Here is a 26,122-nt window from a genome sequence, read left to right on the forward strand (position 1 = left end):
ATTTTCTCAGAAATTATTTTCATCAGAATTTTTATCAGTTCAATTTATGTCAGGCTGTTCATTAAAAATAATCTTTTTTGCTATGGGTTTTATTTGTTATTTAAAAGAGGGTTTTTGACATTGTTCATTATTGGATTTTGAATGTAAAATAGTTTTCAATTCAGGTTCAGTTACAATCCCTGATTTACTCTTACCTTTCTCTGTTTTGTAGTAGTTGTTTCTCTTAACTTGGTTGTGGGGTAAAGTCATATTATTTCATGTAAAACAATAAATGATGTTGATGGTAAATTGCCAGGAGTGGTTTTAACCTCATTACTGTTATTGAAAATGCTTGTTACAGAATCTACTATTGTCCTTTAAGTAACATTTACAGCAAGTTAATTTCAGTTAAAATATTTTCATTATAAATGGAAAAAACCCAATACATTTAAAACTGTTTGTAATATTATTTGGTACAAGATATATCATAAATCTAAACCAATTTAGTAACATGTCATGGAGATATTGAATTATTCATGGCATTGTAATAAATTTGGGCCAAAAATACCATGATCAAAAGATTGCATTTTGTGGATTGTGTGAGGATGAAATGTCATAAAAGTTATGCTCAATTTTTTAGCTAAGGTTACACATTACTGATAAAATGTTTAAGAAATTGCATAAAAATGTCTTCATTTGACCACCCAGACTTATTAGCTGATTCAACACTTCCAGGAGAAGCACCATCTAACATTTAGTTCTTAAACTTAGGATGTAGAAGTAAAAAAAATGGTGGGTTGCTAATTCCAGCAACATTAATGGCTGCAATAATTGATGCATTATGGCCTTGCACAATCTAATTTATGTAGAGATTTACTTATGTAGAGACTCATCATTATATTGTTTGTGGAAATCTTGTAGCAATTGTTCAGAAGCACAAAATGATTTTCTAAAGCATACTCATATGCAAAGAATCTGATCTGCTTAATATAAGCCTGTAATCCATATTTGCAGCATCTGCCAATTATTTTACCAAAATTAATTCTTCAGATGAGAATATTTTTTTTGGTTTCCTATGTGAAAATGAATATTTGCTACCTCCAAATTTCTTAAATTGCTTTAACTGATATGTTAAGTTTTTAATGTTCAATGTGCTGTTGCTTCACTGAAACTCATTTTTTATTAAAGAATAAAATTTTCTGCATTAAACATATCCTTATTGTAAATCTTCTTACAAAAAATATCAAAATTGCTCCTTGATTTTTTAAGATTAAAACATTAGCGGAAATGATGATTTATGTTTTTACTCCTACTTCCTTATAGCTACATAAATCAAGTACAGCTATGTAATCATCTTGATTGTCAAGTTGATACAGCTGTCAAAATAGTTTAATTGTTAAAATTGATTATCAAGCAACTATACATAGAAAATAAAAATATATAATCCAATGATGGATTGTGGATTATGTAGAATTTACTCTCACCAATCAATTATATAAAATATGATGTATAAAATATGTAAGTATATACAGTTAGTTTATAAATAAAAGTTATATTAGTTATATTTGTTTATAAATAATATGCAAATATTATATACATATTATAAGTGCATTATTTTATCATTAGACTTTCATTTAATTTTAAGCATTATTAAACAATATTTACTTTTTGAGAGCAAAAAAGTATAATTTCTTGTCAATCAAAATGATCTTTACAATAAGAAGAATTATCATAAACTAATTTTTCAAATGACACTTCATCTTTTTTTGAAATAATATAAGTAGAACAACTGGACAGAATGGCTAAAGGTACAATATTGTCAAAGGTATAATAGGATCCCCTACAATATTTTTGATAAAATCTAAAATATTTTCAGACTTTATTTAAGGGATTTCTCAAAAGAATATTGATTTTTTGATTTTAATATTGTAAATGAATTTTGGCCTATAACTTTTTAAAGTAGAAATATGCACTTTTTTTGATCATTATAACAATTCTTTTTTTGGTTAAGTCCAAGTTCATAGAGTTTGCATTAAAATTTACAGTTGGGATAAAATTTACAGTTAAAGCTAATAGAAAGCATATTAGATTTAGAAGTCACAACAGGAAAAAAAAAAGATATTTCTGCACAATCTTTTATTGAAGCTCTATAATTGCCCAAAGTTGATCATAAAAGGTTCTAGACAATCAAAAAGTAAGACAAAATCAATTACTTTTAATTTTGTTGCAATGAGTTAAGATAAAACTTTTTTTATCTGAATTTCAGACTAAACATTAAAGTTTTGTAGTAAAATGTTTAAAGCAATCTTTTATCTTGTGTTTGTATTAAACTTTGTGACATCTCAACCTTTTTTCATAGATGAAAAAGGTTTGTTTAAGAAATTATTAAAACTAGTATAGGAAAATAACTTTAGTGGTAAGAATAAAAAGGACCAAAGAATCTGCAGACTGTCTTGCAAGTAAATGTATTGTTTTGAAAAGAAATTAAATTTTTGGATCTTTCAATGCCATGTCTTTTTATTGATTATCTTTTTTGGGTTGTTGTAAAAATTCATAAATTATATTGAAGAGTTTCAGCAAATAGTTATTTAGATGAAATTTTAAAAAATAACTATGAAGTTTTTGAACAATTATTAAGTTTAAGTTTTTTTATTTCAATAAAAAAATACTTTATTTTTTTAGAGCAGATTCTTATAACTCTAGTTGCTCTTCATTTTCTGAAATGGCAAGTAAAAACTTTAGTTTTGTGCTTTTTTTTCCTTTTTTTTTTGTAAGAAATTTTTTTTATGAGGAAGCTATTTTGTACTTACTTGTAGGATGAAGAGCTTTCTGTATCTGAGATAGTTGTTGTTTTCTTAAAATCAATTATTGCATTGAATGCTTGTCGAAGAAAAACTGTGTTTCCAGACATGTAAGATTTTGGTATACTGCTGCTTATTATTGTTGATTCTTTGTTTAAATTTTTAATGATTTGCGTTTTTTTTTGTTTATTATTGAACTTGGACATACTTCATTCAAGTTTTGCAAATCAGGGGTTTAAAATGCTTTGACATAAAAAGTCATTACCTTAAATGTAACTTTTTATCAGAGCTTTAACTGTCTCAATCTCTTTATTTTTACACTTTTTTTTAAGTTTACAGTTTATAAATTTATATGATAAAGCAACTTGGTTAGGTAAAAAAAAAAATGTTAATATTTTCATGTAAATCTTTAGCAGTAAAACAAAAAAGGTTTCAGTACTTATTAGAGTGGTGGAATTTATTTACAAATAAAAATGTTATAATAAAAGCTACAGTTTGAATTAGAGAAAAACTTGAATAACTCAAATGTTGCAGAAATTTTATGTCAAGAAATCAATCTTATATTTTATTTATTCATAAAGAACTTAAACTGTTGTATATCTAAGATTACACCAGATATACAGTTTTTTTTCCATAAATTTAGACGCGCTAATTTTTTTTTTACATATATGTAAGAAAATACTTAAAATAAAAATAAAATAAAAGTGCTACCGCTATGTTTGATGTATAATTTAAAAGAGGAAGTGAAACTCTATTATAGAGTACTTTAATTTTTTTTACAGGATGTTTATTACTCATTCTATACCAATTTACACAAAAAAGTTAATTGATAAGCTTGATTTTATTTTATTCATAAATTTAGATGCACAATAAAAATAGTTTTATATCTTGTTAATTGATAGTTAATTAATAGTTATTTTCCCATATTTCTCATTAATAAGCCTAAATTTATTGATTTTGTCAAAAACCATTATATAAATATGACTTAGCTGGAATTAGTTAATCATTATTTAATAAATAAAAAAAGTTAAGTTAGTTTTGCAATAAAAAGACGTGAAAAATGGGCAAAAGACGTATCACTCAAGGTGAAAGATGGCAAATTATTGCTCACATCAAAGAAGGAACTAAAAGTTATGGAGAAATTGCCAGGTCAATTGGAGTTTCTGAGAAATGCGTTCGGACAACAAAGCAAAACTTTCTTCACACCAGTGGTACCAGCGAGAAAATGAGGCAAGGTAGACCCTTGTCAACCACCAGAAAGGACGATAGTGCCCTTTTTAGAGCTTTCAGAGCTAATCCAAGAATTAGTTACAAAGAATTGACCACAGAATTCAATACAATGCGAAATACATCTATTTCTTAAAGCATAGTCCGCCGAATACTTATCAAACATAACTGTATAAGCCACTGTATAAGGGTTAAATTGTGGATAAAGAGTAAAAGTAAAAAAATTTAAAATAAAATAAAAAAATTTTTTTATCAAAGTTTAACACTAAGAAGGTATGTGAATATGTTGATAGTTTTTATATTTGTATTACAGATCATCAGTTTCACTTCATTTATCTGGGCAGTTGAATTGGTCAAACTCTTTATTAAAGGTGAGATGGTAACTCATTTCTAAATAAAGTATATTTGAGCTTTCTTATTTATTAATATGGTTTTGAATTAAAAGAATAAATCCATGTATAAAAATTACATTCTTTGTAATAATTATATTCTTTGTAAAAACTATAATTTTGTAATAAATATAATTTTACATGGTAATAATTGAGACAGAAAATAAGGGCATGTTGATGTTTGAACCAATGGTTTAGTATTATAGAGATATGAAGTATTATAGAGATATGTTTATAAATCAAAAATAAACTTTTTAGTAAAAGTCTTTTTTTATTATTAAATTTTAGGTAAAATAGTTTTATAAATTGCTAAAAACATTTTGTGAAAAAGTTGTCTTTACATGCAAAAGTGTAAAGTATAAAGTTCTAGTTCGTTTTTGCATAATAAAAAGTAAAGTATAATAATTGCATAATGAATAACAAAAAATATATATATTTGGCAATAAATTAATGGAAAAGAAAGGGACAAAAAAGGCCTCTCATGATGATAAAACTCAAAATAAATCAAGTTTCGTGATGCAACTAACTCTTATTTTAACCACAAAATCGCCTACACACAGACAGATTTTTCAAGAAACAATAAAATGTAATATCAATAAATAAACCAGTATTTATACTGGTAAAAATGTTTTTAGTTAATCAGAGTATAACTTTGGTTCCTGTTAAAGACTAAGCATATTTAAAAAACTAGAAAACAAAATTCAGTCAAAACCATTGTTTCAACTTAGCTTAGTTGATTGCACCTTGGACAGAAGTTAAGCTATTTATAAGGCTCAAAACTAAATACTTCTGGGCATGAAATTATCTAATAAAATATACTACAAATTATCTAATAAAATATAATAATACTAATAAAAAATGATTACAAGAAAATTTAAATTGAAAGAGCATACTGTAAACAATTTGAATAAAAATATTAGAATAGAGTTAAAAAAAAAAAAAAAAAAAAAAGGTGCACTTTTTTTTCTTTTTTTTTTTTTTTTACACCATTCTAATATTTTTGAAAATGTGTTTTCTTTTCTGGAAGAGAAAAGGGGATATGATTTCATTGGACTAGTAAAGTTTTCTTTTACTCATTTTTTAGGTAAAAGAAATTTTTTTGTTATTTACAAAAAATTGTTTACCTGCTGACTTTATTTGTAATGTTAAATGTGAAATGTTATTTGTGAAACTTTTCTTCAAAATATGGATTTCTCAGAGAGAGATTTCTGGAATTTGCATTTAATGGAAATTTTTGAGATTTGCAATTGAGCTCATTAGAGATAATGTAAGTTGCTCTTGACCATGCTTGTTGGGTATAATTAAGGGAAGGATTTGTCTTTACATGTGAGAAATTTAGCACCATCTTTTAGCTTAGTTTGAAAACTTATATTGCTCAAATGTGTAAAAAAATCATTTCCTTTTATCATTTACTAAATGATCAACCAGATGAAATCACAAGAGAAAAAGGGTGCAAGTTGTTTGCTCACCCAACTTTAAGCACAGTACTTTCTTTTCACAGTTCTACCCACTACTATATAAAAACAGATAAAATACATGTAAGACCAATAGCAGTGCATAGAATAATGAAAGTTAGAAGCCAATAAAGAGAAGGAAGTTCTTCTGTTTCTACAAAGCGCTAATGTGGGAATCAACTTGAGTAGTAGGAAAAGGTGGGAGCTGCCTCAGCTCATTTCTGACCATTTGACCAACCATTAAAGCAATAGTGATTAAATTTTTTAAAATTTCAACCATATGCTGGTTGAAATTACCTAAAACATTTAATCACTATTGTTTTAAAATAATGGTTAAAAAATAAAAATATTAATTAATTTCAATCATAGAAGCAACCATCATCAGGTGGTAAAATTTTAGGCATTGTATTTACAAGAGGGAATTCAAAAAAATCATTTAAATGATTTCTGTTGTAATAAAAAAATGGAAAAGAGATGTTCAAGATGCAAGAAAAATAAGTAAATAGATCAATTCATGTTAGATGAGAAAGAAATAAGGAGTTATTCAGTATTGACAAAACACTGTTATAAATGTGTAGATATGTTTAAGTGATCACTTTTCTAGACCTTAGAGCTTTGCTCAGTGGCTTTTCTAAAACTTAAATGTCTTCATACATTCTGAAAATCCAATTGATAGATTTATAAGAGAATGCTACAGTCACATAGTCTCTAAAAGAGTTTTTGCAAGAATTACTTGAGATTATTTTAATCAAAATATCATTAACAAACTTTACTATTGAATAGGGTTTATTGACATTTTCAAATACATTGCAAACATAATCATTAAATTTGTAAACAACCTCTTTATTTTTTATATCTAATATTAATGGATCAACAGGGTTTTCCCATAAAGTTAATAGTGAAGAAATAGAGTCATTCAAGTATAATGAAGTTTTATTTTCAAATAAACTTAAGTAATTTTTATTATCAGAAATATTTTTTAGAGCTTCACTCCATTGTACTAGATTCAAACAATGAATGATGCAGGGCGTTAAATAATAATTGGATCACAACCCACTAAATATCACAAAATGCTTCATGATGTGCTTTAATTGTGTCTGATGGAATAACAAATCTTCTATAAAGTGCAAATAGTTGCACATCTCCAATTCATGGTGCAATACCTTTTGGATGTAAATCACCAAATGTTAATTGAGTTTATTAACCAATAGATGAACATTTAATTGTTTTCTATTACACCAAACTGACCTTGCAAAAATTCTACAAGGAACATTTCAATGAATAGATAAATATATCCATTTATTTAGAGCTCCAGCATCTTCTTAGTCTTATAACCAGCTGTTGGTGTACCATTACATCCACCATAAATCTTCCAATAGATAGTGATCCAGTACCAGTAGTTCCTGAAATGATTAAATCTCCTTGTGGACTAAAACAAACAAATTTATCTCATTCTCCATCATCATGACTAAACAATCAATTTCTTACAACATAAGTATTTGCACTATACTCTTTAATCTGTAAAGTATAAATATATTAATTATATCATCTACACCAGAAATTGAATAGTATAGAATATTATACAAGAATCTCTTATAATTGCGTTGTTTACCTATATAATATGTTTAGCATATTGGTAAAAAAGCTTTAGAGGTTGGTAAGATTGCTATAATTGATGACATCTTTACCAGTTTTCATAGCTGCAAATATTGGTAAAAAAGCTTATTGATAAAACATATTGGTAAAAAAGTTTTAGAGGTTGGTAAGATTGCTATAATTGATGCTGGTACAAAACTAATAGATAAATCTGCATTCAAGATGCAAGCAAGAAAGCGAGCATTCTTACCTAGCGATACACATGCATTACTAGATAGATTTGACCTGTTATTAGCTAGTAAAAAACCAGGTATTGTAATCCTTACTTCAACGTCACAGTCTATATTGGAAAATATCTTGGACTGAGCAATGTGACTAGGGTTTGTAATCCCATGCTATATTTAAAATCCCGGGATTTCAGGATTACATTTACCTATTCCCAGGATCCCAGGATTAATCCCGGGATTTTGAAATACCTGTTTTTGAAAAATTTTAACATATTGTTTTAGAAAAATTTTAAGGAAACTAATAAAACATTTAAAGTATGTTTAGAAAAAACTTTCAAATTACAAGGAAATTCTTTGGTTTGTTAATATTATACATACTTAATTATTAAATTATAAAGACTTCGTTGTTTTTGTAGATATAATATTCGTATGTAATTGTTTTTGATTATTCTTAAAATACGTTTTGAGGAAGCAGAGCACATCCAAAGTTTCATTGCCCAGATGACTTCTTATTTTTGTTGCAAAAAGTCCGGCCGCAGAAAAAGCATGTTCTGATTCCACACTGGTAGGCTTAATAGTCATTAAAAAATTATACGCTCTTTGCAAAAAATCTCCACGTGTTTCTCCATTTTCAAACAACACCATTTCCTTTTGAATTTTCATCGATAATGTCTCACATCGAGTTGGTATGTGGGGCAAATGTGCTTTTTTTATAGCTTTATTAAGTTCGTCTGTGATTCTTTTGTTGTTTTTAAGAGCAAAAGAAATAGATTCAGATGAAGAGTCAGAACAATCAGAAACAATTTCGAGTAGTGCCTTATTTGAAACAGAAAGTTCAACTTCTGATTCAGACTCATTAGCTGTTAATGATGTAGCTGGATTTGTAGCGCCTAGTCTTTCAAGTAACTCAACTATTAATTTGCGACATTTGAAGTCGGAACTGTTACTAGCTCTATTTCAGATTCGGGCTGAATGTTGGTTCTACCATTGTGCAGATACTGAAGGATCCCACTTGCATTGGTACGCCTTGTTGCATTCGAAGAATGAGAGATGAATGCAACTTTTGACTTATAACGTTGTTAGCATCTTTAAGTTTTTTTAACATAAAAGTTATGACAACATCGGCTGTAAACAAATTAGCATCCCAACGGCAAAGGGCCACAACTGTTGCTTTTACTGGAAGTAGCGCATTAATGATAGCAGATACAGTTTTAATCTCAATATTAGATAAAGCCAAAGATTCACCTTCCGGTAGAATAATGGCCAGTTGCACACCATGGGCAAAACATAACTGTTGATTTACAGGTAATATTCTCCCAACTTTTTTCATCACATTTGCTCCGTCAGTCATAATACCAACAATATCTTTTCTCAAATCAAGTTCATGTTGTATAAGCTTTTGTTCTAATAGCTCAATACACTTATCTGCAGACATTGATCCTGTTATACAAATTAAGCCTAAGCACCAGAACTGACAATTTCGTGCATGTAAATTATTATTCATGTAGCAACGGTTACGCAATGATGTCCATTCATCAAAAGATAAAGAAAATCTTTCTCCTACACTGAATTCAAGTTTTTTTTTGCTAGCTATTTCAGTAATAAAAAAACTCCTTATTTTTTTGCTGTAATCTTCAACCATTTTACGCACAGTGTTGACTGTTGTGGGTAAACTTTTGAATCCTGTAGCTATAAGACCTGCACGTATATCACTAGAACAGCATATCACGTTGAATGAAATCCCATCAATGGCTGTTAATCATGCAAGTGTAACAGGAAGTGATTTTTCTTCTCGCTCCAATATTGGAAAATAATTGCTTAACGTTTTGTTTTTTTTTATTGGTGGTTCATCTTGTGTGTTTACTGAAATAGTAGTTGGTGTGAGGTTAATTTTATGGACGGAAAGTAAGTGCGTATGGAGACCTTTCGTTGAACCACCTCCAATTTTTAAAATTTTTTTGCAGTCAGTAGACTTACACATTGCTGTTTGCCCTTTTTTCTTCTCTTAAAAAATGTTTCCAAACAGCAGATTTACTTTTTTTGTCATATTCCATGTACGAAGCCATTATAATTTTAGAAAATTTACTGTTCAAATAACCAACAATTTTATTTTTTATTAAAACTTGTACTTTAAAATAGTCACAAACAGATATTCGAGATAAAAATTGTCAGAAACTTGAATAAATGCAACTAAGCACCAAAAATTTTTAAGAATGTAATTGCAAACAAATTTCAATTGTTATAACAACTTTAATCCAATTATTCAAAAACATAACTGCAAGAATTTCGAAATTGTAAAGTTCGAATTTGATTGCAATCAAACGAAAAAAATAATTTAATTTAAAAATGTTCAACTGAAAACGATTTCAAAAAAAATCCCGGGATTAAATGCTTAATCCCGGGATTTTGGGATTGTTAAAAAACTGCGGAATCCCGGGATTTCGGGATGCCGGGATTCCCAACCCTAAATGTGACTCAAAAAGCAAATGAAATTTTGAAAAATTATGTAGACCCAAAGAATGGTTTAACAGATATTAATGCATCAGTTGATGGAAGTTGTATGAAGAAAGCTAGTGGTATTGAAAAGTTAGTAAATAAGTTGAACAGTTGCATGGGGCTATGGTGTTAAGTACTTGGCAAAAACCAAAGGGATCTGGAATAAAAGTTATGATGTAGAGTGTTATAAAATTGTAAATGATATAAAATTTTTTTCTTGTATGTATACAAATATGGTATTCTGTCTAGATTTTTATAAAAAGTTATATCAAAAATATATCTTCAATAGTAATTAAAAATGCTGAAAATAGCTTTAAAAGATATGAGGTTACAAATACACAATATGGATATCAGAAAGAAAAGTTACAGATACACAATATGGATATCAAAAAGTAATTGTAAAGCTATCAAAAAAAAAGAAAAAGCTATTGTAAAGCTATCAGAAAAAGGAGAAGATGAAAGAAATAGAAGTATCTGTGAATAATTATCTCAAATACCAATAGGAGAATTAACTATATTGTATGGTGATAAGATTTATGCAATGACAAAATCACGAATCCCATTAGGCTTAATTAAACTTCGTGTATTTATAAATGACAAAGGAAAATTATTTACACAGATATGAGTAATTTTAAAAAATATAGTATTTTTTCCTGATATATAGAAAAAATGTTTAGAAATGAAATAAATGTTTTCTTTAATAAAATGGGTATTTAAAATTTGACTGAAAAGCTTCTAAAAGTTGAAAATATTGATATTTAGTTACTGATAGTGTTGATACCATTCTTAAAAAAAGCCATGAGAATGAAATTAATATTACTGGTATTGGGTATCCTGTTAATGATAAATCTACAGACAAGTTTGAAAAACAAAGTCCAAACATCTAATATATAAAACCCTAAGTTTGTATGTGTGTATGTGGATGTGTTCTTTAAACAAATTTACAGTTTTAATTTGATCCTCACCAAATTTTGTACACAGGTATAATTTCTCACAGGGAAAGTTTTAGGCCAGGTCTAGAGCACCCCAGACTCCATGTTCAGGGTGCTAACTGGAGCCAAGTTACAACCCCTCCAACCACTCCTTGCCCCCAGCAAGGAGATTAAGGTGGAGTGTGACAACTTTGTGGGAATTAGCAAATGTGCTGAAATTTTACACCTAGAGGTAACTTCACTTCCTAAATTCAATGGTGACACTCCTATTTGTTGGGAACTAAATATACCAAACTAATAACCAGAATACCTGGTGCATTATACCAGATTTTCCAGCTATCTATCAATATATATACAATTACGAGGATGAGGTGTTAGGAAATATTAGAGCAAGTAAAATTTATGGTGCTGGTTTGTGTGATAATTTATTACACATTTCTGAAGAAAACAACAAGGAGCCTGGGTAGGGAGTGTTTAAAAAAGATCACTTGTCTAATTGCTGATGTGAGTAAGTTATTATAGTCACTAACAACAAAAAGGGATTGTAAACGGATCTTCTGTCTTAGATGTTTAAACCCATTTTATTCACAAGAATTAAAGTATGTTAAAGCTTTTAAAGTAGAAATCTCTAAAAAAGGTATCATGTTATACTTTGAAAATTATAAAAAGGTTACTAAGTACCTCTTATTATATATGCTGCAAAATTCTCTGAGTCTAACCAATTAGATCTTCTTTTATAAAAAGGTATATATCCATATGAATATATGACAAGAATTCAGAAGTTATGATACTGAATTATCTCCAAAAGAAGCGTTCTACTCAAGACTAGCTTGGTATGCTGCTCTTAAATTAACTTGTGTTAAATTAGAATTGCTTATAGATTCTAATATGTTGTTCATGTCTGAAAAAGGTATTGAAAGAGATGGAATGTTTATCACTTTTAAAAGGTATACAAAAGCTAGTAATAAGTATATGGGAGATGAATAAGTATATGAGAGATGAATACAATAAACATGAACCACCAAAGTGTATCACCTATCTATATGCTAATGGTCTCTACTCAAGTGCTGTGTGTAATCTTCTACCTATAGATGATTTTGAGTAGATGGCAGATGAACTTTATTCATGGAAAAATCATGCTTGTGTCTTAGAAGTAAATCTGAAATATCCAAAACAATTTGGTGATTTACATATTGACTACCCTCTAGTTTCTGAAAGATTGATAGTTAATTTTGATAATCTGAGGTACCTAATTTAAACAATAAAAATAAATATGTTGTTTTCCATCATATTCTAAAGTTATATGTGAATATATGTGATAATTACACATATCTGTAGAGGAATAAAATTTAATGAAAGACCATGGTTGAGGGAGTATTTTGAGGTAAATGATAACTTGAGAGTAAAAGCAAAAAATGAGTTTGAAAAGGACTATTGTAAGGTAATTAACAAAAATGAGTTTGAAAAGGACTATTGTAAGGTTATTAAAGTTTCTTGAAAAGCTATGGAAAATATACAAAGTAAAAAATAAAAATAAAAAAATATGTTAGAGTCCAAGTGTAGTTTGAACACTCTCAATTGGCTGATGAATTATATAAACAAGTTAACAAAAAAGATGTAATAAGAAAAGTTACTGTTCATGGTATAGATGACATATGGGCTGCTAATCTTGTTGATATGCAAGTATTCTCCAAATTTAACAAAAGAATAAAATAGTACTAGCAGTCATCGGTACTTTTTCCAAATATGGCTGGTTGATTTTTCTAAAAGATAAAGCTAGTAAGGCTGTAGTAAAAGCATTTAAGACTTTATTCAACAAAAAACAGCCAATTAAAATTTGGGTTGATAGAGGTAAAGAATTTTATAATAGAAGTGTGCAAAGTTTTACTGAAATATACTCTACCAAAAATGAAGAAAAATCGAATGTGATTAAAAGTTTGAATTGTACAATGAAAGAAAAATTATAGAAATACTTTAGCACCAATTCAACTCATGTATGTATAATAGTTTTGAATGACCTAGTCAAAGAATGTAATAATACTATTCATTCTTTAATTAAAATGACTCCTGTTGAAGCTAGCTTAAAAAAAAAAGTATAATGTAGAAAAAGTTAAATCCAGAATAATTTAGAATGGCAGAAATGAAGCCAAAACCAAAGTTTTCAGTTGTTAATAGAGTAAGAATAAGCAACAAAAATCTATCTTTGAAAATGGTTATACAACCAGATGGACTGAAGAAGTTTTTAGAGTATCTGTAGTGAAAAATACTACTTCAGTCAAATGTAAGATTAAAGATTAAATGGTGAAAACATAGCTCGAACATTTCGTAAAGAAGAAAAGCAAAAGACAAAATAAGATGTATTTAGGATTGAAAAGGTATAGAGAAAAACCAAAAAAAAATCTTAAGCAAAGTGGGTTGGCTATCCAGACTCATTCAATTCATGGATAGATAATAAAGATCTGGTTGTTATTTACTGATACATTATTTAATAAAAAACAATATACCCCTTGTAAAAAAAATCCTTAAAATTTTGCCACATTTAGATGGTTGTGAGAAATTTGAATGTTCTGTTGCAATTACAATAAATGGATAAGTTTTTACCATGTGTTGATGGTTACTTCTATGGTTGAAAATGGTTAATAAATATTTTTGTTTTCTAACCACTATTTTAACCATGTATTAAGCATATGGTTGAATGGTTAAAATTATATAAAACATTTAATCACTATTCAAAAATTTTAACCACTAAATTAAACATCTGCTAATGGTTGGTCACATGGTCAAAAATGGGTTGAGTTAGCTCCCACCTTTTCCTACTACTAACTTGGCGTTCAAATTTAACCCAAGCAGATTGTTAAAATCTGCAATAACTTATAAATAAGTTTTCAGATTTTCATAAACTTTTCTGGAGAATGTTTTTAAGGGATTCAATGAATATCTCTTTAATATCAAGCTCTAAGTTCTGAAAGAAGTTGTAATTCTACTTGTTGTACTTACTGTAATTCTACTGGAAACTGATCTAAAGATTTTCCTTTTCTCATTTAAAAGTGACTTTGAATTACTTCTGTTTTAAAGTACTTTTTAAAATATGTTGTCTTTAAATTATTCTTAATATTTTTTGTTTTGTTAAATAAAGTTTTTTAAAACATTATTTAGTCTGATAGTATGAGCAGCAGTGATCTTCTTCTGAGTGGTACTATTAGAGTAAGAATTGCTTGTGGAAGAAACCATGTTGCATATGTTACAAGCACTAAGGAACTGTACACTTGGGGCAAGGAGTGGTGTGGGCGGTAAAGTTTAACATTTTACCTTTAATTTGATTTTTTTTTAAAAAATGTTATTTAAAAAAAAATTAGAAAGAACTTTTAGTAAAAATACAATTTACTGATGATAACCTTTTTTTTTTTTTTTTTTTTTTTTTTATAAATAATAAATGTATTTTTATAATCTTCAAATGAATTTGCAATCTAAAGTTTTTAAAAAATCTAATCTAAGAACAAGTAGAAATATCATTACAGGGTTTATGAAAGAATAAAACATTTTGGTGTACATAGTTTATGTAGTTTAAAATATTTAGTGTTTAATTTGAAATTTAATATGAACTAATATTGTAATTTATTTTCAAAAATATTTTATATTTTAAGGTTGGGAGATGATGATGAGAATACATGTCATCCTTTTAGAGTGGAAAATTTGCACAATCATGGGTAAGTAAATTTATGCAACCTTTTTTTTTTTTTTTTTTTTTTTTTTTTTTTTTTTACAGCCTTTAAGTTCTCAAACAAAAAATGCTGTCAATTACCTTTTACTCCACATGAACATAAAATTCTTTTTTAACATAAAATTTTTTTTATGTCCGAAAAATTATTATCTAAACAATCTTTTTTAAAGTATTCAGGTGATTTCAGTAGCATGTGGAGACTTTCATACTGTTGCTCTTTGTGAAGAAGGGGTAAAATTTAATTTTAACCTTTACTTTGTATACAGTAATAAAGATATTTCAAATTCTAAATATTTAAATCTAAATTAAAAGAAACACAAAATTTAAACTATTTTGTTATTTAAATTGCTGACGATTTACTTTGAGAGGTTTTTTATTTGCAGTTATTAAGGAAACTGATTGGTTCAAAACTGATACAGGCAAGCAAGGCACATAATGTGCTAATATTTGGGGGGACAATTGTTTTAAGAGGGTACTTTTGAAACTATGCTTTTAATTTATTGCTTTTAATTTTTCTTAAAAAATTTTAAGTGTCTCTAAAATCTATCTATGATGATAGGAAATTTTGGTGAGGTAATTTTTTCAGACTCTTCGTGTTTATCTTTATATTGGACAATATATGTTGATTACTGATGTAATTATACAATTTGCTATTCTTTGGTTCTAAATAAATAATACTTCAAATTGAAGGGTCACTTATGGAGAGCTTTGGTGTACAAAGGAGCTTTTTACATTCATTAGTTCTTTTACAGAATCTATTTATGCTTAAGTCTTACTGATGTTGTATATAAACAGAGAATGCAAATAGCTAGAGTTAACCACCTTGCATGATTAATTGGGCCATATTTATAAGCAGCTCATTTATCAGCAACTTTACCAGACACTGCTCCTTTGCAATGCTCAAATAAAAGTCTTTGATCACTACTAATGTCTTTCAGTATTTCTTTTGGAATATACCCATCAAATAAAGGATTTGTGACAGGTTCAAACAAAACTTGATGTGAATCCTGAATTTTTTCAGCACTTCAGAATTTTTTGCCAAGAAAGCCACTAAAGTATTGTTTTGATGTAGCGTGCACCCAATGAGCTGCAGTTTCCTTTTTAACAACTCTTCAAGTTTTACCACTAAACCACTTATTGGACAAGTATAGGTACCAGTAGCAGAAGAACTGCCTGAATACTTTCAACACTGTTAAATTTTTGTAAAACACTGAACATCTCTTTTGCAAGTAGAAACTGTCTGATCAAGTTTGCTATCCTCACTAAGGCAAATTAACTGATGTTTTTTTTTCTAGATCTTAACCTTCACTAACTATATTTACTTGTGCTTTAGCCCTATTTAATTTGCACTTGTCAATCAAGATGTGATTGATATCAACATCTTTTCTCAAAATAAGTTTAATGTCATGTAGTAAAGCATTTGCAAGAGCTGCACCTAAGTTTGATGAACACTCATTTCTGACTAATTCCATATCAAAACCTGGGAAGTTTGATTAAATTGTAGTCTCCAGGAAATTTCTTTATTGGTTGCCATTCAGCTTCTTTCTGAAAGAAATTGCAGCATACAAAATTTGTGTGTACTTAAAATATATTAATAAAATTACAATAAGTTTACCTCAGTTTCAGTTGAATAGCTGATTTCTTCAGTTGACTTTGTATGTTGTAGATTCTGCTTTATCAACAATCCTTTGAGATAGTTGTTGTTGCTCATTATCAATCTTCTTGTTTCTTTTGAAAGCTACTTTATCAACTAAAGAAAGTTGATATCCTCATTATGGCAGGACTGTGGAGTCGGATTCATGGAGTCAGAGTCGGAGCTCATTTTGCGTGGAGTTGGAGTCAGAAAAATTGTACCAACTCTGACTCCAGCTTTAAAAAAATCTTTCAAAGTTTCATAATTTTTATATGGATTTTAGAGATGTTACTCATTAAAATATTTTATGTTCTGTCAGTTTAAAGCACAAGTGCCAAACTCTAACCCTCCAGTTGTTACAAAACTAAAATTCTCAGGATGCTATGATAGCTGCAGAATATCCAGACATAATGGGAATTGTAGTTTGCAGCAACTGGAGGGCAAGGAATTTATCATGTTTGTTTAAGGTCTTTAAAACAGTGATAAGCAATTAGGTATTTTGCTGCTTATCACTGAGAATCATAAATAACCTCCCCTGTGCTCTCCTCTACCATCCCTTAAACTAGATAACTTCATGATGCCCCAACCCCCAACTTAAACTGTCTGACACTGTACTGCATATTCTTAGTAGAAACTAGGTGTGCCACCACCAAGCACAAAAGAGCTGCTTCTCAAAACAGAAAGACTGTAAGTATTCAATTAACTTTGTTTCTCTGGAGAACTTAAAGAATCTCTTAAGGGACACTTTGTGTTTCTAAACAGAGTGAACTATTTTGCAATCAATATCCTATTTTTTTTTGAAAAAAATGATGTAGTTACCTTGACATTAGCAGTGAAAGACAACAAAGCTAGCCAGCAAATTTCTCCAGCTCTTGGTGGAAAAAATTCTTCAAGAATATGAACTTAAAGAAGAACAATTCTTTCTGACAATGTTTCAAATATGATTTTGACAAATTCATAATTTTATTAGTGACTGCATAAGAGTTTATTGTATAACAGGAGTTCAGAAAAGTTGTTTGTTCAGAAATTGTTTTCTAATAAATATTGTTTAAAGCACTTAGTGGTTGGATTATTTGTATTATGGTGATGAAATAGCCAATGCAAAACATTTCACTACAGTAAATTTGTTGTTTCAAATTGGTTTCTTATGAAGGAGTTGGGAGTCGGAGTCAAAGTTGGTAAATGATAAAATCAAGGAGTCAAAGTTGGAACAGCGGCTTACGGACTCCTTAGCCCTGCCTTATGGACCACTTTTCTGCCTCTAATCTCAAAGATAAACTCTATCTTCAAGAGGTACTTTCGCAGTTTGAGGGCAAATACATGTAATATGTTCTTCTGAGCAATTTACTTTATTGCATGATAGTTTTCTATCACTGCAAGGCAGCATATCCAATGAAAAAGAACAAGCAGAAATATTGAAAAGTTTATCCAAATTTGCATCAAGATTTTGTTTTGTACTTGTTCTACAATGCTTGCGACTAATGTTTTTCACTAGAATGAGAACATCCTTTACTTTTCAGATTTGTCAGTTATTAGAGCTAGATTAGGATTCACTGCAGTCCAAATTGATTTTAAATCATTTTTAATTTGCTCATTAACTTCTATGATATCTGCAGTTGCCTTTACATGAATAAGATAGTAGTAGTATTAAATAACCTGTCTGTAAGTACTTGGCTCCGTCATTAATGATTCACATGGACCACCGCCATACTTCTTTCCTTTTTTTTTTGTGTAATATGTGTAGCTATAATTTTCAGCATTTTTTTATTGCTGATAATATTTGTAATTCTTGTTTGAACTTTCTTTTGGGTTAGAAAAAGGTGTCATTAAATATTGTGTTTACAATGATATCCAGAATCACATGAACAAGTTGGTGAGCTTCGAAAACTTCTTTAACAGCTGAATCAGCAAAAACATGTGAATCCTGAACATTTCCAGACCATTGAACACAAGCAGATAAAATTTCTTTTGAAGCACCTGCAATGACCTGGCAATTCAAAGAAAAAAATCCCTTTCTGTTTAGATATATTTCTGCATTTACTCCACAAGGAATTATTATATAGGAATATGTGTTCCATCAATTGCTGAATTATCAAAGAATCAGCTTCTGTTGGAAATTTTATATACTGATATCTTTTGTTAGCAATTTGAATTGAAATGTTCTTAACCATTCAAGAAACAGTTGACTGATTAACTTTCAGCTCCTTCAAATCTCTTATTACTCTCTAAAAGAGCTTATTTATTGTTACTTGAGTATATTATCATTTGTTGGTATAAAATGATGTTATTTAAAAACATAATACAAAATCTACAATAAGAAGGTACCATTTTCTAATACCATTTCTTGAATATCTACTCACTTGGAATGAACCAGTATCATAAAACTGAAATGCAATAGCCAGTTGTTGTACAGATGAAAGAGGGCATCCTCGATTGTTTATATAGTTGTTAACAATGTCATTAGCTAGCATTAAAAAGCTTTCTTTTGAAACTCTGTATTGCCTTTTAAATTCAATATTGTTGTAGACTTCTAAAGGATTGGCTCTGTCAATTATATTCCATGGTATGTGATTTGGCATATTTCTTCTTCTTCTAAAATACAGCTCATACCAATTCATTTTTGAATGTTTTAAACAAGTTTTATTTTATATTATTATAACTACTTCTTCTCATGAACTCTCTTTAACTACTTCTACACATATCACTTCTTTACATAACTGGAACTGTTTATTACTAAATAGAATTTATTTTTACACTATATCGCATAAATGTGCCTTAATCAATAGCCTAGTGGATATCACATAAATGTGCCTTAATCAACAGCCTAGTGGAATTGGCATATTAGAACACAGTTAGGCAACAAGGCTGTTTACTATCTTAAAAGTGTAAGATCTTCATTAGTTGTTAGGATTTTAAAATGCTAGGATGTTCGATATCTCAAAATGCTAATAAGCATTTCTAATGGCATCATAATATGACGTGTTGGATTATTACATATGAGTTACTGGATGTTTTAAAAAGGCACATGTTTTTACAATGATGTTAATCAGCTTTCTGTAATAAATTGATTGACAAATATACTTTCATAATGTAACCTAAATTAATTACGCCAATATACCTAAGTACCCACTTTTGCTTGGTAAAAACTCATTTTTATATTTGTTTTAATAAGTTATATGGTAGTAGTAAAGTTTTGAATGCATCAGAAAAATGATAATGGCGTTTTTTTTTTTTTTTTATTTCAAGTTAAAAAAATGACTTGAAAATTAAAAAATTCTTGTTTTCAAGTCTGACTTCAGTTCAATCTTATTTCTTGCATTCCATTCAAGTCAGACTTCAGACTTGAAGTCTGACTTGAAATTTCTAGTCCGCTTCTTGCATTCAGAAAGAATTTTTGATTTCTTAAGTCAGACTTGAAAAGCGGTCTATTTTTGCAGTTTTCAAGTCTGACTTGAGTTGAAGTTTGTTTTATGCATTAGCTCAAGTCACAATTCAGGTTTGAAGTTCAACTTCAAACTTGAAGTTCGGTTCTTGCATTCCGCCCTAAAATGCATATTTTTATGTATGAAGCAAATACAAATATTATGTACTAATTTTGTGATTAAAAAAGCATTAAGCCTTAAGTAGAACATTAAGTTCAAGTATATTTAACTTTTAATATCTTTTCAGTAACTTTCATAAACGCTAAAAGCTTTTTTTCACTTTGAAGTTGTTCATAATTATCATATTATACTTTAATCAATGTTATGATGATTGCTTGTTGTATAGTATATTACTGTAAGAAAACTTTTTCTTTCAGGTTTATTCTTGGGGATCAAATGAATATGGTCAAGTAAGTTTAATGAAGCACCCATTACTTTTGAACAAATTTATTTATTATATTTTTTCAAAACTTATGCAAATTTTTTTGAAACTGTAATTCAATTTTTATAATAACTTAACTTTTATGTCAATCTTGGAGCTTGGAGTTGGTGATGCTAGAGCAAGAATTCGACCAGTGCTTATTACTCACCTTAGCAGTAAGCAAATCGTTTCTGTGGTGTGTGGTTCATATCATACACTTGCAATAACATCAGATTGCAAAGTTTATAGTTGGGGTTGGGGAGTTCATGGCCAACTTGGTTTGAGGTCTGTAGAAAACCAACTAATACCAAAGCAGATTGATTTGTTAGACTCCCATAAAATAGTTCAGGCTGCTGCAGGTTATGCCCATTCTGTTGTTCTCACAAGTCAAGTAGGGAATTAATTTTTTAATTTTTTTGTGAAGAATAGTTCTTAGTTTTATAGTTTATATGCCTATTAATGCAATTGAACTTTTTTTTTAGAGATATGTTTACACTTTTGGAGCAGGTAATTTTTATTTTTATTTCTAATTTGTTTCCTTAAGAAATGAATTTTTTTTTTAAGTGATTGACTAAATATGTTGCAGATATTTATGGCCAACTGGGTGTTGGAAGTCATTGTAAGCAAGTTATACCACAGTTGGTTGAATCATTAAATATGGACTCAATATATTTAGTGACGTGTGGGCCATTTGAAACTGTAAGTTCTGCAGTTGTTAAAATTTTTATTTCTATAATATTTAGCTCATTTTAACTTTTTATTTACTATTTTATGATGCTATGTTTTTACATAAAATCTTTATAAAAAGTTTTTACATGAAATCTTTAGAAAAGGATTTTACATGAAATCTTTAGAAAAGGTTTTTATTTGAAATCTTAAGAATTGCTATAAATATCATTAACTACAGTTTGCTTTCTAAAATTAGGATTAAATCTGATTGTCAAACCTGATTTAACTTTAACATTAAATAGTACAGTGCTTTAGTAAATTTGATAGGATTTTAGTTTTTTAGAGTTCTGTAGCAGAAAAAAAATTAGGAAACCATTATGTTTTCTCATTGATAAATAAAGTATGTTTGGAAAATTAATAATTTTTTATACGAAAATGTTCATTAGGCTTAGCTTTAATTGTACAGTAGCATACTAAAGTAACCAAACAAACACATAACTTGAGATAACTTTTGAATGAAAAGTACAATTTCTTTTGAATTTTCACCGGAATGTCAATTCTAAAAACAAATGAATTTCTATTAAATCTAAGCAATCTAATTTTAAAAGTTTATTTTATTGAAATACGTGCATGCAAAAGTATTTTTTTTAACCATTTTTCATGCGAAAGTATTTTTTAAACATTTTTTAAATTAAAAATGTTGTAATTCAAAGTAAATTGATTACTGCTTGACAGCAACAAGGTATTGAGTCCACCAGCCTCATAATCACATTATTGTCAACTTTTTCCCATTCTTGTTTCAGAATTTTAAATAAACCATGTTTACTTGTTGGTTTTCGACTTGAAATTTTTCAATCAAGGTGTTCCCATAGATGTTCAATAGGATTAAGGTCAGAACTTTGCAAAGGCCATTCAATTAATTAAATTTTTTTGGTCTTGAAAAAGTCTCTCACAAGGGTTGAAGTGTACTTTGGGTCATTGCCCTGCTAAAATTTCTATCCTTGAGCCATTTTATCTTCAACATGTGGTAGCATAACATCCTTAATTATATCTTTGTATATATTTTTGTCCATTATGCCATCAATCAAATGGATAGGAACAACACAATCTCTATTGAAGCAACCCCAGGCCTCTGTGCTTTACTGTTTGTAGCTGGTATTTAGGATTGTTTCTACGGCCTTTTTGTCGACAAACATATTTGATACCATCAGATCCAAATACTATAAACTTAGATTCATCACTAAATAGTACTTTCGACCATTGTTCTCTTGACCAATTCAAATGTTCATTTGTAAATCTCAAGCATGCTTTTCGATTCTTTATAGAAATAAAAGATTCCTTTGCAGGATTTCTTCCAAATCGATTTGCAGACCTAAAACGACACTTGGTTGTGTCAACAATGCATTTTACATTATAAAATTCTTTCATTTCAGTATTTAACAAGGCAGCATTTTTGGGTGGATTATTTTTTATAGCACGAATTAAAATTTTATCTTGTCTTTCAGATGTAATTCGAGGCCATCCTGACTTTGGAGAGATTCTATTGTTATTTCTTTCCTTATATCTTTTACATTTATCTGCTACTGTTGATTTTTCTATATCAAACTTTTCGGCTGTCTCTTGTAGTTCTGCCTTGTTCAATTGCACACAATACCGCTTCTTTGACAGCTAAACTTGTATATTTTCTTTTTAATTAAAAATACTTTATGTTTTATCTACCGTTTTTAGACATTAAATAAAACCCAACAAAAGTATTGGACTTTTATTATTTTAGTTTTGCCTGGATACTTTTGCACAAGCATATTTCAATGAAATGAATTTTTAACATTAGATTGCTTTGATTTAGTAAAAATTCTATGTAATTAAAGAAATATTGTTTTAATGCGAAGTTATGACATGAAATATTGAGATTTACTTTTGCTAAGTCTAAGCAAAAAACCCTTTAAGAGTGTGTTTACAATTTTAATTTAGAGAATCAATCAAAAGGAAAAAACTTCACATTTTGCATTTTAAAGCAGATAAAACGTTTAAAAGCGCCATTTATAGAATAGTTCCACATGTAAAGAATAGTATAGGATCAAAAAGACAGATTGGAAGTGGAAGAAGTCCAAAAAAATAATGGATACCAAAGGCAAACAAAAACTAAAATTTATGTTTGATCAATCAGACAAAGTTTCACAAACGTAAGCTGTCAGATCATTCAATTGTTCTTAGCATTTTATATGCAAAGCACTTAAGAAGTACACTAATATAAGAAAAAGACAAAAAGTTATAATTCCAATGCAATCAGAGGAACAAAAAGATGAACCAAGGAAGGGATGTGGAAGATTATATTGAAATTTCAAATGCTTAAGTTGGATTATCAATGATGAATCTATTTTTACATTAAGTAATAGTTTTAGAAATGGAAGCAGCAAATTTATAGAAGTAATAATAAACTAGCACCAGAAGATGTAAAATACAAAAAAAAATTTTTTTGAAGATCATATAATGCTTTTATGCTTCTCAGAAAAGGGTTTTTCAAAACCTTATTTTTTGAATAAGGAAATTTTAATAAATCAGTACAACTACTTAAAGGAATGTATACAAAAATGAGTGGTGTAAGACAATACCATGCAGATAATAAATGTATACAAAAATGAGTATTGTAAGACAATACCATGCAGATAATAATCACATACTTTGGCCAGATCAAGCAAGAGCTCATCATGCTAAAAGTGTGATTAAATTACTGGAACAAAAAGAACATAAATTTTGTCTGTAAAAGTGACAATCCTATAAATGTACTAGAATGTTGCCCAATAGAAAACATTTGGGCTTTTAAAACAGTAATTATGTAAGATTAATTAGCAAGCAAAGAATGTGAAACAACTCTACCAAAAAATACAGTATTGTCCTAATAAATTGGATATGAACTTAGTATAATAGCTTTTTTCATCGGTCAAGTTAAGACTTGATACTGTAAGGCAAAGAGGAGTCATCAAAACTAGATAAATGCTTTTTAAATAAATTACAATGAAGCCTCAAAAAAACTCTTTGAATTTTAGTTATCTTAAAAATTGAAAAAGTAAAAGGTAAAATGAGCTTTCAAACTTTGTCCCATTTTTTTTTGAAACCCTTTAGAAATGTTACTGTTTCAGATTGCAATTTCTGAGGATCAAACTATATTTTGTTGGGGAAGAAACTACCATCAGTTTCATATTTGTGCGGTAAAAGTTTGTGTTATTAACTTTTGTTTAAATTTTTTTTTTTCTTGTACTTTTTCTTTTGTGAAATTTCGTTTTTTGTTTGAAATATTGCTCAATCACCTTGTTTAATATCCTTTGCTTTTTTAAACTGAAAATAAAGCAATTTGTAATTATCAAAAACTGCTTTTGATGTGACTAGAGAGAAATAAAATAATCAACCATTTGTTTCTTTAAAAAGTTGTGTTACATATATGTATTTTTTAAAGTTATCTTAATACAGATTATAAAACAGCTTGAAAAGATTCTATCAATAAAATATAAAGGGTAAGAAGATAATATCGATAATATAATCTCACTGAAGTTTATGCAGAAAATTTTTTTCTAGAAAGCAGAGAGCTCAAAATATGGGCGTAAAATGGCAAGTAATACTGTAGATTTAAATCATCGCTACTACCCTGAAGCACTCCAATTTAAACTTCAACATCCCATAACTCAGGTAAAATGAAGAAAAAGATGTTAATATTGCTAAAAGTTGTATAAAATATTTGTAAAATATTTGAATTTATTATTTTTTTTTTTGCTTTGAAAGTTAAATTGTTTATGTTCATGAAGTCATGATTTTTTTCTTCTCAATTAAAATAAATTAAAAAATCAGATTTTCTGTGGCAATTGGCACTATATTGTATTAACATCAGTCAATCAAGTGTACACCTGGGGTCACAATGATTGTGGACAACTTGGACATTACAACAAAATTGATCAAGTGAGTTAACCATTTTTTTAAGTTTAATTAAGTTACTTTTAAGTTTTATTAAATTAATTTTAAATTTTTTAAGTTAATTTTTATTTTTGGTATCTCTGCAGTAGTCTTATCTAAACTAAAAAGAGTTTATTATTTTAAAGCCTGCACCTAGATTAGTTAAAGCTCTCTCCCGCAAATCAATTATGGGAGTTGCTGCTGGTGCAGAGTATTCAGTTGCATTTGATGTTGATGACAAAGTTATGGCATGGGGTCGTAATGATGGAGGAAGAGTAACCTTTCTTATCCAATCTTAATCACAAAATCTAAAATTAGATTTTTGTCATAAATTCTTAAGAACATTCTCACTAAATACTTTATTTAACTAGTTGGTTTTTCCAAACTCTTTATTTTTAACTAAATTAAAAAAGTAACAATTTTTTCTCTTTACTAATTTTATTATTGCAGTTTTTTTGATTATTGTAGATTGGAATTGATAATGAAAATACACCTTTACTTACTCCTCGACAGTCAGTGTTTTCTATTCTTGCACCAACTTTGGTTCAAGGTCTTCCAGTTTTAGATGACAAAATTAGTCCTAATTCTACTAAAGCAAGTATTTAAATTTTTTAAATTTATATAAAAACCCTTAATAACAAAAAAAGAACTTAACAAGGATTTTTGTTACTTTTACTTTTGCTTTTGTTTCTTAAGGATTTTTAAGTTAAAATGATTATAGAGTATTGGATTTAAATTGTGTTTTATTGTAGAATCTACAAATAAATCACTTTATTTTATTATAGAGTTTAATTAAAGAATATATTTTTGATGAGCATCATAATCTGCCTGATTTCTCTTCTGTGGGTATAGGTAAGTTTGTATAACTTAAGCATTCTGCAATGAAGAATGTTACTCTGATTTATAATTAAAGTTATTTAAAAATTTTTTATCTTTTTATTTTCTTTTGAGGTAAAAGACATATCCTTTACCCTGAGGAAGCTGTTTTACTTTCAATGTATAAGTTGTGGAATCTGTACTCAGCCACTTCAGTTGAAAGGTTTGTATTATAAATTCCACATGATGCTGTCATGATATAAGGTTTTGCATACTTTTTGCATTTTTTGTTACACTTTTTTTTTTGTTATACTTTACTTTGTCTCTTTATATAATTTTTTTATTCATTTTGTAATCAATAATATTATTATTATTTGATTTTATAACTATGATA

The 26,122-nt window shown here is 28.4% G+C and overlaps 1 protein-coding gene across 3 annotated transcripts in view; it reads left to right on the plus strand.

Moving 5' to 3' along the window:
• The window catches only part of LOC145194849 (uncharacterized), a 64,913-nt gene that overhangs the window by 32,106 nt on the left and 6,685 nt on the right, over positions 1-26,122 (plus strand). Inside the window, exons 21-37 of one of the 3 annotated variants that reach the window (XM_090070089.1) lie at positions 2,662-2,704; positions 2,796-2,890; positions 4,321-4,378; positions 14,258-14,391; positions 14,746-14,808; positions 14,993-15,053; positions 20,255-20,287; positions 20,417-20,689; positions 20,781-20,805; positions 20,885-20,997; positions 24,108-24,176; positions 24,541-24,651; positions 24,811-24,918; positions 25,059-25,187; positions 25,381-25,506; positions 25,698-25,764; positions 25,864-25,951. In XM_090070089.1, the coding sequence (XP_089926215.1) occupies positions 2,662-2,704; positions 2,796-2,890; positions 4,321-4,378; positions 14,258-14,391; positions 14,746-14,808; positions 14,993-15,053; positions 20,255-20,287; positions 20,417-20,689; positions 20,781-20,805; positions 20,885-20,997; positions 24,108-24,176; positions 24,541-24,651; positions 24,811-24,918; positions 25,059-25,187; positions 25,381-25,506; positions 25,698-25,764; positions 25,864-25,951 (1,596 nt within the window). Of the gene's footprint in view, positions 1-2,661; positions 2,705-2,795; positions 2,902-4,320; positions 4,379-14,257; positions 14,392-14,745; positions 14,809-14,992; positions 15,054-20,254; positions 20,288-20,416; positions 20,690-20,780; positions 20,806-20,884; positions 20,998-24,107; positions 24,177-24,540; positions 24,652-24,810; positions 24,919-25,058; positions 25,188-25,380; positions 25,507-25,697; positions 25,765-25,863; positions 25,952-26,122 lie in introns of those variants that run through there. The other 2 variants (XM_090070091.1, XM_090070092.1) reach the window with 2 other exon arrangements.

The sequence above is a fragment of the Hydra viridissima genome, unplaced genomic scaffold (assembly GCF_058129835.1).
Source record: "Hydra viridissima isolate aposymbiotic clone 2 unplaced genomic scaffold, HvirCarnegie_v1 scaffold_13, whole genome shotgun sequence".
Lineage (NCBI taxonomy): Eukaryota > Metazoa > Cnidaria > Hydrozoa > Anthoathecata > Hydridae > Hydra > Hydra viridissima.